Source organism: Chlorocebus sabaeus, chromosome 6, assembly GCF_047675955.1.
Source record: "Chlorocebus sabaeus isolate Y175 chromosome 6, mChlSab1.0.hap1, whole genome shotgun sequence".
Classification (NCBI taxonomy): Eukaryota; Metazoa; Chordata; class Mammalia; order Primates; family Cercopithecidae; genus Chlorocebus; species Chlorocebus sabaeus.
Window position 1 is genome coordinate 59,158,478 of NC_132909.1, and position 13,033 is coordinate 59,171,510.

The 13,033-nt window shown below is 51.9% G+C and overlaps 1 protein-coding gene across 6 annotated transcripts in view; it reads right to left on the reverse strand.

The window, feature by feature from the left end:
• The window catches only part of NFIC (nuclear factor I C), a 107,013-nt gene that overhangs the window by 41,190 nt on the left and 52,790 nt on the right, over positions 1-13,033 (reverse strand). For all 6 annotated transcript variants that reach the window (XM_007994771.3, XM_007994769.3, XM_007994773.3 and 3 more), the window contains exon 3: positions 894-965. In XM_007994771.3, the coding sequence (XP_007992962.1) occupies positions 894-965 (72 nt within the window). The remainder of the gene's footprint in view (positions 1-893; positions 966-13,033) is intronic.

Here is a 13,033-nt window from a genome sequence, read left to right on the forward strand (position 1 = left end):
TGGTGGTGGGCACCTGTAATCCCAGCTACTCGGGAGGCTGAGGCAGGAGAATGGCGTGAACCCAGGAGGCGGAGGTTGCAGTGAGCTGAGATCACACCACTGCACCCCAGCCTGGGCAACAGAGTGAGACTCCATCTTAAAAAAAAATAAAAAATAGCCAGGCACAGTGGTGCACACCTGTAGTCCCAGCTATTTGAGCGGCTAAGGTGGGAGGATTGCGTGAGCCCAGCTAGTCCAGGCTGCAGTGAGCTAGGATGGTGTCACTGCACTCCAGCCTAGCCAGCAGAGCGAGATTATTTCTAAGACAAACAGGCCAGGCGCAGTGGCTCACGCCTGTAATCCCAGAATTGTGGGAGGCCGAGGTAGGTGGATCACCTGAGATCAGGAGTTCAAGACCAACCTGGCGAACATGGAGAAACCCTGTCTCTACTAAAAATACAAAAATTAGCCGGGCGTGGTGGCGCGTGCCTGTAATCCTAGCTACTTGGGAGACTGAGGCAGGTGAATCACTTGAACCCGGGAGGTGGAGGTTGCAGTGAGCCGAGATCGCGCCACTGCACTCCAGCCTGGGTGACAGAGCAAGACTCCCTCTCAAAATAAATCAATGAATGAAAACAAAACAAAACAAACAAAAACCCCCAAACATCCCATGGGACTGTAGAACCCTCCGGGGTCTCCCATGGGCTGAGCACCTCAGAACCCAGAAGCTGGCAGCTCACAGTCGTGGGTTCCAACCCAGCTCCCTGGTCGCCTCTGGGCAGGCCCCTTAACCTCTCTGAGCCTCAGTCTGCTCCTCTGTAAAACGAGTGGTGCCAAGCAAATGATTCCTAAATAAAAGACAAGGACAGAGCTGTGCCCTCCACCCTTGACCGCCACGATGCCCCCAGACTCACCCAGTGTGATGGGCTTGCTGTCCTCCTGGTCAGAGCCCATCCCCGCCCGGGGACTGCTGCTCTGCTCTGCATCTGCAAAGAGAGGGAAAAAACATTGGTGACGCCACAGAGACCCCACCCCAGGAGCAGATGAGGTGTTGACGCCGGTGCCCCAGTCCTGGGCTGGGCCAGTGCTGTGGAGACAGATAGTGGCCCCGAAACACGCCCAGGCCCCGGGGTCTCTGCTTGGGCCCTTCCCTTGGCTGCTGCCCTAGAGGGTCACGGACATCTGGCCAGGCACCCTGCAGACACCAGCTAGGCCCCTGTGAGTGCCAGTGTACCTGTATGCTGGGGTAAGCCCTCTGCTTCTGCAGGGGTGGCTCAGTCATGGGTAAGAAATTAGACACTAGGAGTCTTAACAGACCGACGTTCAAATCCCCGCCCTGCTGCTTTCTTGCTGTGTGACCCTGAGCAAGTCACTTGCCCTCTCTGAGCCTCATCTATAAAATGAAGTTCAGGCCAGGCATGGTGGCTCACGCCTGTATTCCCAGCACTTTGGGAGGCCAAGGGAGGCAGATCACCTGAGGTCAGGGTCAGGAGTTTGAGACTAGACTGGCCAACGTGGTGAAACCCCATTTCTACTAAAAGTGCAAAAACTAGCCAGGTGTGGTGGCACGGACCTGTAATCGCAGCTACTTGGGAGGCTGAGGCAGGAGAATCACTTTAACCTCGGAGGCGGAGGTTGCAGTGAGCCAAGATTGCACCACTGCACTCCAGCCTGGGCGACTGGAGTTGGAGGCCAGCCTGGGCAACATAGCAAGACCCCATCTCGGAAAATAAAATTAAACAAACAAAAAAAACCCAAAATGGCCAGGCACAGTGGCTCACACCTGTAATCCCAGCACTTTGGAAGGCCAAGGCAGGAAAATCACTTGAGGTCAGGAGTTGAAGACCAGCCTGGCCGACATGGCAAAACCCCATCTCTACTAAAAATACAAAAATTAGCCGGGTGTGGTGGCACGGTCCTATAATCCCAGCTACTGCGGAGGCTGAGTCAGGAGAATCACTTGAACCCGGGAAGCAGAGGTTGCAGCAAGCGGAGATCATGCCGCTGCACTCCAGTCTGGGTGACAAGAGCAAGGCTCCATCTCAAAATAAGTAAATAAATGAAATAAAATGAGGTTCAGTCATTCAGCCCCGCCTCAGCCCTATGCGGGAGGTCTATCACTGTGCCTGTTTTACAGACGGGGGAACTGAGGACCAGAGAGGTGAGTCCTGGAGACATCAGGTCCCTTAACCTCAGCCTCTGCTACTGTAGTCCCAGGGACCCGACTGTTAGTCCTGGGTTGCCATTCAGAGACCCCAGAGAGAGGAGGCTGAGGGGTGGTCTCTGTGATGGCGACGCCCCCACCGTCTGCCCGGCTTGGGTGCTCCCTCTGCCCCGGCGCCTGCCCCTCCATCTTATCTAAAAATAATCAGGTTCCTTGGCAGACGCGCAGGCAGACAGACGCTGAGCTCAGCGTTATCAGCTCTGGCAGCCTGGATGCAGGACGAGTCACATCCGCCCCCTCTGGAGCCCTGACCCCTCCACGGAGGGCTGAAGCTGGGGGGCAGGTGGACAAGCCCAGCCAGGCAGACCCCCTTCCCCAGCCCCACCCATGGATCGCCCAGGTCAAAGACGAAGATGGCAGGAACCAACATCGAAGGCCGCAGGAAGAGAGTCATGCTCCTCCGGCCCGCCAGCCAGACCCCAAGGCCAAGATGCAATTGCTGTGTGACCTCAGGCAAGTTGCCTAACTGTCCTGAGCCTGTTTCTCATCTTCCACATGGCACAAACATTGCCCAGGCCTTATCAGAGCTGGGAGGTAGTGAGGAGAGCATACTCCTGAAGCACTTGAGGGCATGTGGAGACTACAATCACGAGAGTCCACCCTGTTATTACTTTCTTCTATTTCTTTTATTTTTTTGTAGTTTTTTTGAGACAGGATCTCACTCTGTCTCCCAGGCTGGAGTGCAGTGGTACGATCGCAGCTCGCTGTAACCTCTGCCTCCCTGGTTCGAGTGATTTTCCTGCCTCAGCCTCCAGAGTAGCTGGGATTACAGGTGCTTGCCATCACGCCTGGCTAATGTTTGTATTTTTAGTAGAGACAGGGTTTCACCACGTTGGTCAGGCTGGTCTTGAACTCCTGACCTCAAGTGATCTACCTGCTGCGGCCTCCCAAAGTGCTGGGATTACAAGCGTGAGCCACCGTGCCTGGCTGTATCTGTTTCATAGACAAGGAAAGCTACGGGTCAAAACCATGAGCAGTGTTTTCCCTCCCAGGCCCCGCGATGGGCTTTTTCACCAGGGTTATTTTATCCAGTTTTGTGCTGGGATCAGACACCTGAGCCAAGTACTGTCTCTGAGAGTCCCCGGGTCTCTGTGTTCCTGAGCAGGTTACTTTCCTTTCAAGGCCTGAGTGTCCTCATCTGCAAAATGAGATGATGATTAAGCCAGGGGTAGTGGCACAGTGGCTCACGCCTGTAATCTCTGCACTTTGGGAGGCCGAAGCGGGAGGATCGCTTAAGGCCAGGAGTTCGAGACCAGCCAGGGCAACATAGTGAGACCCCGTTTTTACAAAAAATACAAAAAAAAAAAAAAAAATAGGCCAGGCATGGCGGCTCACTCCTGTAATCCCAGCACTTTGGGAGGCCAAGGCGGGCAGATCACTTTGAGCTCAGGAGTTCGAGACCAGCCTGACCGACATGATGAAACCCTGTCTCTACTAAAAATACAAAATTAGCCGGGCATGGTGGCGCATGCCTGTAATCCCAGTTACTTGGGAGGCTGAGGCAGGAGAATTGCTTGAACCTGGGAGGTGGAGGTTGTGGTGAGCTGAGATCGCACCATTATCGCACTCCAGTCTGGGCAACAAGAGCAAAACTCCATCTTATAAAAAAAGAAAAAGAAAAAAATTAGCTGGGCGTGGTGGCAGGTGCCTGTAGTCCCAGCTACTCAGGAGGATCACTTGAGCCTGGGAGGTCGAGGGTGCAGTGAGCTGTGATCATGCCACTGCACTCCAGCCTGAGTGAAAGAGCAAGACCTTGTTTTAAAAAAATAAATCGGCCGGGCGCGGTGGCTCACCGATTTACCGATTCACACCGATGTAATCCCAGCACTTTGAGAGGCCGAGGCAAGCGGATCACGAGGTCAGGAGATCGAGACCATCCTGGCTAACATGGTGAAACCCTGTCTCTACTAAAAATACAAAAAATTAGCCGGGCGTGGTGGCGGGCACCTGTAGTCCCAGCCACTCGGGAGGCTGAGGCAGGAGAATGGTGTGAACCCAGGAGGCGGAGCTTGCAGTGAGCCGAGATCGCGCCACTGCACTCCAGCCTGGGTGACAGAGCGAGACTCTGTCTCAAAAATAAATAAATAAATAAATGAAAGAAAATAAATGAAGACCACTCTTAGGGTTGCCGTGGGAATGATCAAAGCAATGGTATTTCCTGGTGCACAGAGCCTCTGGAGTTAGCTTGGCACTGTGTTAATGGCTTTGCACACACTGTGTGTCCAGCACCCACTGATTGCCACGACCAAAGGTGCGGTGCCATAAACAGCACAGGAGCAAGGCCCGGTGCCTCAGTTTCCTCATCAGGAAACAGAGGAACAGATGAGAGAAGCCCTTCCTCCAGCTAGGCTGCCCCAGCCGTGGCCAACTGGGCCAGACAGCAGCCGAGGGGAGTGTGCCCAGCTCGGCCCCAAGCCCTGCAGGCGATCCCAGGCTGGGGCAGCCAGCGGCCCCTCAGAGCTGGCCAGTTCCGTTTGGACTGCCTCAAGGCTGGGCACTAGTGGCCATGATGTTGGGAAGGGCCCAGCCTGGGCAGCCGGCCGTCTGGGCTCCAGGCTGTGGGCACAGGACCCTCTTCTGGAACCAGAGCCCACATGGACTCAGCAGGCTGCAGTGTCCAGCTGGCGTCCGGATGTTTCCCTGGGAAGCGAGAATGTTTCTTGGGTACCTACTAAGTGCCAGGCCCCCACGGTGGCTCCCAGCATGAGCTTGCAATTTGGGCAGCCAGGGAGTGGGGTCTCAGATGCATCCATGCCTCACTCTTCTCATCTGTGAAATGGACACAGCTATAGCACCCTCTCTCAGAAGTTGTTTATGAGGGACAAGATGGTAATGAATGAAACATTGGCCAGGCGCAGTGGCTCACACCTGTATTCCCAGCACTATGGGAGGCCAACGTGGGTGGATCAAGAGGTCAGGAGTTCGAGACCATCCTGGCCAACATGGTGAAACCTCACCTCTACTAAAAATAAAAAAATTAGTTGGGGCCGGGCGCAGTGGCTCACGCCTATAATTCCAGCACTTTGGGAGGCCGAGGCGGGCGGATCATGAGGTCAGGAGATCGAGACCATCCTGGCTAACACAATGAAACCCCGTCTCTACTAAAAATACAAAAAAATTAGCTGGGTGTGGTGGTGGGCGCCTGTAGTCCCAGTTGCTGGGGAGGCTGAGGCAGGAGAATGGCGTGAACCCGGGAGGTGGAGCTTGCAGTGAGCCGAGACTGCGCCACTGCACTCCAGCCTGGGTAACAGAGTGAGACTCTGTCTCCGAAAAAAAAAAAAAAAAAAATTAGTTGGGTGTGGTGGTGCCTGCCTATAGACCCAGCTACTCAGGAAGCTTAGGCAGGAGAATCACTCGAACTCAGGAGGCGGAAGTTGCAGTGAGCCAAGATCGGACCAACTGCACTCTAGTCTGGGTGACAGAATGAGACTCCATCTCAAAAAAAAAAAAAAGAAAAAAAAAAGGTGATGAATGAATTATTAATAAAACTCCCAGAACCATGGTTGCCATAGGCAGTGCTTCACCAGGCAGAAGGTGGCTTCACTACTATAGCTATTTGATTAATATCACTGTTATTACTGTCTTCCATGGTGTTATTTTGTATCTGGTTTTTTTTTTTTTTTTCTGAGATGGAATCTTGCTCTTGTTCTCCCGTTGCCCAGGCTGGAGTGTAGTGGCACGATCCAGCTCACTGCAATCTCCACCTTCCAGGTTCAAGCAATTCTCCTGCCTCAGCCTCCCAAGTAGCTGGGATTACAGGTGCATGCCACCACGCCCACATGCCCAGCTAATTTTTGTTGTATTTTTAGTAGAGATGAGATTTCACCATGTTAGCCAGGATGATCTTTTTCTTCTTTGTTTTTTTTTTTTTTTTTTTGAGACGGAGTCTCGCTCTGTCGCCCAGGCTGGAGTGCAGTGGCCGGATCTCAGCTCACTGCAAGCTCCGCCTCCCGGGTTTACGCCATTCTCCTGCCTCAGCCTCCCGAGTAGCTGGGACTACAGGCGCCCGCCACTTCGCCCGGCTAGTTTTCTGTATTTTTAGTAGAGACTGGGTTTCACCATGTTAGCCAGGATGGTCTCGATCTCCTGACCTCGTGATCCGCCTGTCTCGGCCTCCCAAATTGCTGGGATTACAGGCTTGAGCCACCACGCCCGGCTCTTCTTTGTTTTTGAGACAGGATCTTGCTCTGTCACCCAGGCTGGAGTGCAGCGGCACAATCACAGCTAACGGCAGTCTTAAACTGCTGAGATCAAGCCATCCTCCTATCTGAGCTTCCCGAGTAGCTGGGCCCCCAGGTGCACGCCACCACATCTGGCTAATTTTTGTATTATTTGTAGATACGGGTTTTCGCGATGTTGCCCTGGCTGGTCTGGAATTCCTGGGCTCAAGCGATCCACTGGCTTTGGTCTCTCAAAGTGCTGGGATTACAGGTGTGAGCTACCATGTCCTGCCTCTTTTCTTGCCTTATTGGTCTGGCAGAACTTCCAGTACAATGTTCAATAGAAATGGTGAGGGTGGTGTCCTTATCTTGTTCCCGATCTCAGGAGAAAACATCCAGTCTCTCACCACTAAGTACGGGGTTAGCTGTGGGGTTTTGTAGCTCCCTTTCTTGGGTTAAGGAAGTTTTCTTCTTTTCCCACAGTCCTAGGAATTTATGTGTTTTTAAATTTAATTTTTTCTGGGGGGAGGGACGGAGTCTTGCTCTGTTGCCCAGGCTGGAGTGCAATGGCATGATCTCAGCTCACTGCAACCTCTGCCTCTTGGGTTCAACCAAATCTCCTGCCTCACCCTCTTGAGTAGCTGGGACTACAGGCTCCCACCATCACACCCGGCTAATTTTTGTATTTTTAGTAGAGATGGGATTTTGCCATGTTGGCCAGGCTGGTCTTGAATTTCTGACCTCAAGTGATCCTCCTGCCTTGGCCTCCCAAAGTGCTGGGATTACAGGCGTGAGCCACCGCGCCCAGCCGGCCGTCTCATTTTAAATCATCTCTAAAACCTGGGAATATTTCCCAACTACCTGCTGACCGTTCTTCCATCATTTGGCTCCTGAAAACTCCCCATGTTCTAGAGCCCTCGGTATGAGAGTCACAGCCATATGTGACTTTTTACATTTAAGTCAGCTACACTGAAATAAAATTAGGCGGGGCGTGGTGGCACATGCCTGTAATCCCAGTGCTTTGAAAGGCCGAGGCAGGAGGATCACTTGAGCCCAGGAGTTCCAGACCAGCCTGGGCACCAAGGCGAGACCCCATCTCTACAAAAATACAAAAGTTAGCTGGGTGTAGTGGCATGCCTGTAGCTCCAGCCACTCGGGGAGCTGAGGTGGGAGGATTGCTTAAGCCTGGGAGGTGGAGGTTGCAGTGAGCTATGATGGAGCCACCGCACTCCAGCTTGGGTGACAGAGCAAGACTATGTCTCAAAAAAAAAAAAAAAAAAAGAAAGAAAATTAAATTTTAAGTTGCTCAGTTGCACAAATCACATTTCAAGCACCAAAGAGCCACATGTGGCTGGTGGTGACCAAGTTGGACAGCACAGAATATTTTGCCATCAGCAAGGAACATTCTAGCGCACTGTGTTGCCCTGGCTGCTTCCATGAAAAGAAAAGAGGGGCCGGGCATGGTGGCTCACGCCTGTAATCCCAGCACTTTGGGAGGCGGAGGCGGGCAGATCACAAGGTCGGGAGATCGAGACCATCCTGGCTAACATGGTGAAACCCCGTCTCTATGAAAAATACAAAAAATTAGCCGGGCGTGGTGGCGGGCGCCTGTAGTCTCAGCTACCGGGGAGGCTGAGGCAGGAGAATGGCGTGAACCCGGGAGGCGGAGCTTGCAGTGAGCCGAGATCATACCACTGCACTCCAGCCTGAGCAACCGAGCAAGACTCTATCTCAAAAAACAAAACAAAACAAAACAAAAACAAAAAAGAAAAGAAAAAAGAGGCACAGATAATTTCTCCTCCTCCTCCACCTACTTAGTAGACACCCAGCCTTAAAATGGACCTTCTTTCGATCTGAGCAGATGTGCGTAAGTGCATAATGCCTCAGGCTGGCTAACTTCCAAGGCCCCAAGATTCCCCAGACCCCAGTGGGCAGCTTCCATCTGCTGAGTTTTTACTGTGCTGAAATAGCACTTCCTGGCCCCATCTGATTAAATCTGCTCAATTTGTGAGGTTGGTCAACCAAGGCCCAGTGCACAGAGCGTATTTCCCAAAGCTGGTGTCAGATTCAGAGTAAAGTTGTCTGCCTAGCTCAGAAGTTCTGTTGTTGTTTTGTTTGGAGACAGGGGTCTCACTATGTTGCCCAGGCCGGTCTCTCAAGTGACCCTCCTGCCTAGGCCTCCAAAAGCACTGGGATTACAGGTGTGAGAGCCACCACGTCTGGCCAGAATTTTGTGTTTTTTAAAAAATGTAGGCTGGGCACGGTGGCTCACACCTGTAATCCCAGAACTTTGGGAGGCCAAGGTGGGTGGCTCACCTGAGGTCGGGAGTTCGAGACCAGCCTGACCAACATGGAGAAACCCTGTCTCTACTAAAAATACAAAATCAGCCGGGCATGGTGGTACATGCCTGTAATTCCAGCTACTCAGGAGGCTGAGGCAGGAAAATCGCTTCAACCCAGGAGGCAGAGGTTGCAGTGAGCCAAGATCGCGCCACTGCACTCCAGCCTCGCACTCCACAGAGCGAGACTCTGTCTCAAAAAACACAAAAACAAAAACAAAAAAAAACAAAAAACAAAAAACCAAGCACTTTCTCCCCAGCATGAGAGTTGGGATTGGCAGCATTTTAGATTCTCGGTGCAGGGTTTTGGAATCAGTCTGTGGGTACTGACATTAGATGGGCAAACTAGAAGATTTTTATGTTATGTTATGTTATGTTATTTATTTTATTTTATTTATTTTAATTTTCTGTTTGAGACACAGCCTCGCTCTGGTCTCCTAGACTGGAGTGCAGTGGCGCGATCTCGGCTCACTGCAACCTCTGCCTCCCGGGTTCAAGTGATTCTCCTCCCTCAGCCTCCCGAGTAGCTGTGACTACAGGTGCCCGCTACCACGCCTGCCTAATTTTTGTATTTTTAGTAGAGACAGGGTTTTGCCACGTTGGTCAGGCTCGTCTCAAACTCCTGACCTCGTGGTCCACCCACCTCGGTCTCCCAAAGTGCTGGGATTACAAGCGTGAGCCATGGCGCCCGGCCTGTCTTTTCCATTTTTAAAGGATTGTAAACAAAAGAAAAAATATGCAACAGAGACCGCGTGTCACCTGCCTAAAAGCCTAAAATGTTGACAGTGTCACTGGCCCTTTACTAAAAGAGTTGGCGGGCTTCCGGCTGTGTGGCCTTGGACAAGTACTTCCACATCTCTGAGGCTGGATTTCTTCATCTGTACATTGGAGCTGCACTATATTGCCATTAGTTCTTTCCTTTGATCACTCAGCAAACGGATTGCAGAGAGCCACCCGGATGCCAGACGCCCGAGGGACACAGCGGTGACAGAGGACAAGAATCCCTCCCCTCGAGGCACTGATGTTCTAATGGGAACACAACAGGAAATGAACAAGTCAGCAAATAAATCAAGAGGGTCATTTCAGATCGTCGAAGTGCTAGGGAGGTTGGGAGGCTGAGGCGGGAGGATCACCTGAGGCCTGGAGTTTGAGACCAGCCTGGCCGACATAGCGAAACCCTGTCTCTACTAAAAATACAAAAATTAGCCAGGCGTGGTGGTGCATGCCTGTAACCCCAGCTACTCTGGAGGCTGAGATGGGAGAATTGCTTGAACCCGGGGGATGGTTTCAGTGAGCCGAGATCGCGCCATTGTACTCCAGCCTGGGCGACAGAACAAGACTCCGTCTCAAACGACAACTAATTAATGCACAGTGAGTAATTCCTTTGACTAGGTTGGGCTGCAAATGTTGCCTCCATTGCCTCACAAATCTTCGTTAACTCCTTTGCAGCAGACACGTCCCCATATGGGGACGGTAATTGCCAGCTGGGGAAACTGAGGCACAAAGTGAGACAGCAATGGCATCAAATTCACAGAACACCAGCTGGTGGGTCTAGAGCCAATAAGCGGGCACCCTGGGGTCTCACAGTTGAGCCCTTGCTGTAATTTTGATTCTGTGACACCTCGTAAATCCTTTTAGGAGGGGTCTCGGTTCCCCTCACTCCAGGACTCCTTCTTGTTGGTGGTTTGGGATGGTTCCTGGTGTTTGAATCCCATTCTCTGGCCGGTTAGATAAAGCCCCAAGGCCAGGCGCAGTGACTCATGCCTGCAGTCCCAGCACTTTGGGAGACCGAGGTGAGTGGATCACCTGAGGTCCGAGTTCAAGACCAGCCTGGCTAACACGGTAAAACCCCATCTCTACTAAAAATACAAAAATTAGCCGGGCGTGGTGGCACGCCTATAATCCCAGCTACTCGGAAGGCTGAGGTAGGAGAATCATTTGAAACTGGAAGGCGGAGACTGCAGTGAGCCCCAGGCTGGGACCTTCCGGCCCCTGTGTCCACTGTCAAAGGTCCCTTCCGCCATCCATGTGGCTAACTGTGATACTGGGGACAGCTGAGACAGAACAAATCCTTCAAAGCTTCCTCCTCTGTGCTTTATTCCAGTAGAACCCCTGGCCCCTCCTCCTCAGCTACTGCACAGGTCAGAGAAATTTCAGAGCACCCCCACCTGGGGCCACTGAGGTGTGAGTCGGGGTGTGGACTGAGAGAATAGCACTGATAATAATTACAACGACATCTGCGTGTAGAGATGGTTTAATGAGTTCCAGATGTCAGGCTCTGCCCTAGGTATTGTTTAATGCCTTATCACCAACCTTGGCTGGGGCCGACAATCTCCAGGATACCCAGAGAGGGTAAGAAAATTACCCAACGTCACACAGAGAGGGATGTGGAGGCACCAAGCCAGTTTTGTCTGCACCTCTCTTTAAAACATCTGAACGGGCTGGACACAGTGGCTCACACCTGTAATCCCTGCATTTTGAGATGCCGAGGCGGGAGGATTGCTCGGGGTCAGGAATTCAGCCTGGACAACATAAGGAGACGCCCTCTCTACCAAAAATAAAAATAAAATTAGCTGGGCATGGTGGCATGTGCCTGTAGTTGCAGCTACTTGGGAGGCTGAGGTGGGGAATCACTTGAACCCAGGAGTCTGCAGTAAGCTGAGATCATACTACTGCACTCCAGCCTGGGCAACAGAGCAAGACCCCCGTCTCTACAAAAATGTAAAAATTAGCCCGGCGTGGTGGCCTGTGCCTGCAGTCCCAGCTACTCTGGCGGCTGAGGAGGGTGGATTGTCTGAGCCCAGGAACTCGACGCTGCAGTGAGCTATGATCGCACCACTGCATTCCAGCCTGGGTGACAGACTGAGACCCTGTCTTAAGAAAACAAAAACAGGCCGGGTGCAGTGGCTCACGCCTGTAATCCCAGCACTTTGGGAGGCCAAGGCGGGCGGATCACGAGGTCAGGAGATCGAGACCATCCTGGCTAACATGGTGAAACCCCGTCTCTACCAAAAACACAAAAAATTAGCCAGGCGTTGTGGCAGGCGCCTGTAGTCCCAGCTCCTCGGCAGGAGAATGAAGTGAACCCAGGAGGCAGAGGTTGCAGTGAGTCGAGATCGCACCACTGCACTCCAGCCTGGGTGACAGATAGAGACTCCATCTCAAAAAAAAAAAAAAAAAAAAGAAAACAAAAACAAAACATACAAATGAACATCTTTTCAAATTTTATACGATGTTGATTGCAAGCTTTCAAATGTTTGCGGTTTGTGTGTGTTCTCCTGGCCTGGTAGACACCCTCTCAAATTTGTTGCCTTCTGCAGTTGAGTTCAGTCCAGACGTTCAATTTGGCACCTGGTGCTGGTCAATATACATTCATGATTGCACAAGCAAACACAGACACCGGAGAAACTACAGCCAGGCCAAGGACCGGGTGAATCAAGTCACTGGGGGTTTCCTATGGGTGTGCCGCCAGACGCAAGCAGACTTCACCCAAACCTGGGGTTCGCAGGTCAAAAAGGCTCAGCATCGCTGAGTTTTCAGGACAATGCAGGACTTTTCCGAGCCTTTAAAATGCACTGGAGGGCTGGGAGTGGTGGCTCACGCCTGTAATCCCCAAAGGTCAAGGAAGCAGATCACTGGGGGTCAGGAGTTCGAGACCAGCCTGACCAACGTGGTGAAAGTTGTTCTCTACTAAAAATATAAAAATGAGCCGAGCGTGGTGGTGGGTGTCTGTAGTCTCAGCTACTCGGGAGGCTGAGGCAGGAGAATCACTTGAACCTGGGAGACAGAGGTTGCAGTGAGCCAAGATCGCACTACTGCACTCCAGCCTGGGCAACAGAGCAAGACTCTGTCTCTAATAATAATAATAATAAATAAAAAAATAATAAAAAAGCACTGGAGGGCTGGGCGTGGCAGCGCACAATTGTAATTCCTGCACTTTGGGAGGTCGAGGCGGGAGGATTACTTGAGCTCAGGAGTTTGAGACAAGCCTGGGTAACACAGGAGACCCCATCTTTACTTAAAAAAAAAAAAAAGTTAGCTGGGTGTGGTGGTGCACACCTGTAGTCTCAGCTACTCAAGAGGCTGAGGCAGGAGGATTGCTTGAGCCCAGGAGGTTGAGGCTGCAGTGGGTGAGCTATGATTGTGCCACTGCACTCCAGCCCGGGCAGCAGAGCAAGACCTTATCTCAAAAAAAAAAAAAAAAAAAAACACTGGGGTTTTTAAAGAAGACGTGGCAAGTCTCAGACTTGTCTGATTTCAAGGTATCTCATGGAAACAAGGGCTGCACCCTGAAACCTGAGTTTGATGGAGTTCCAGCCCCAGCACAAATC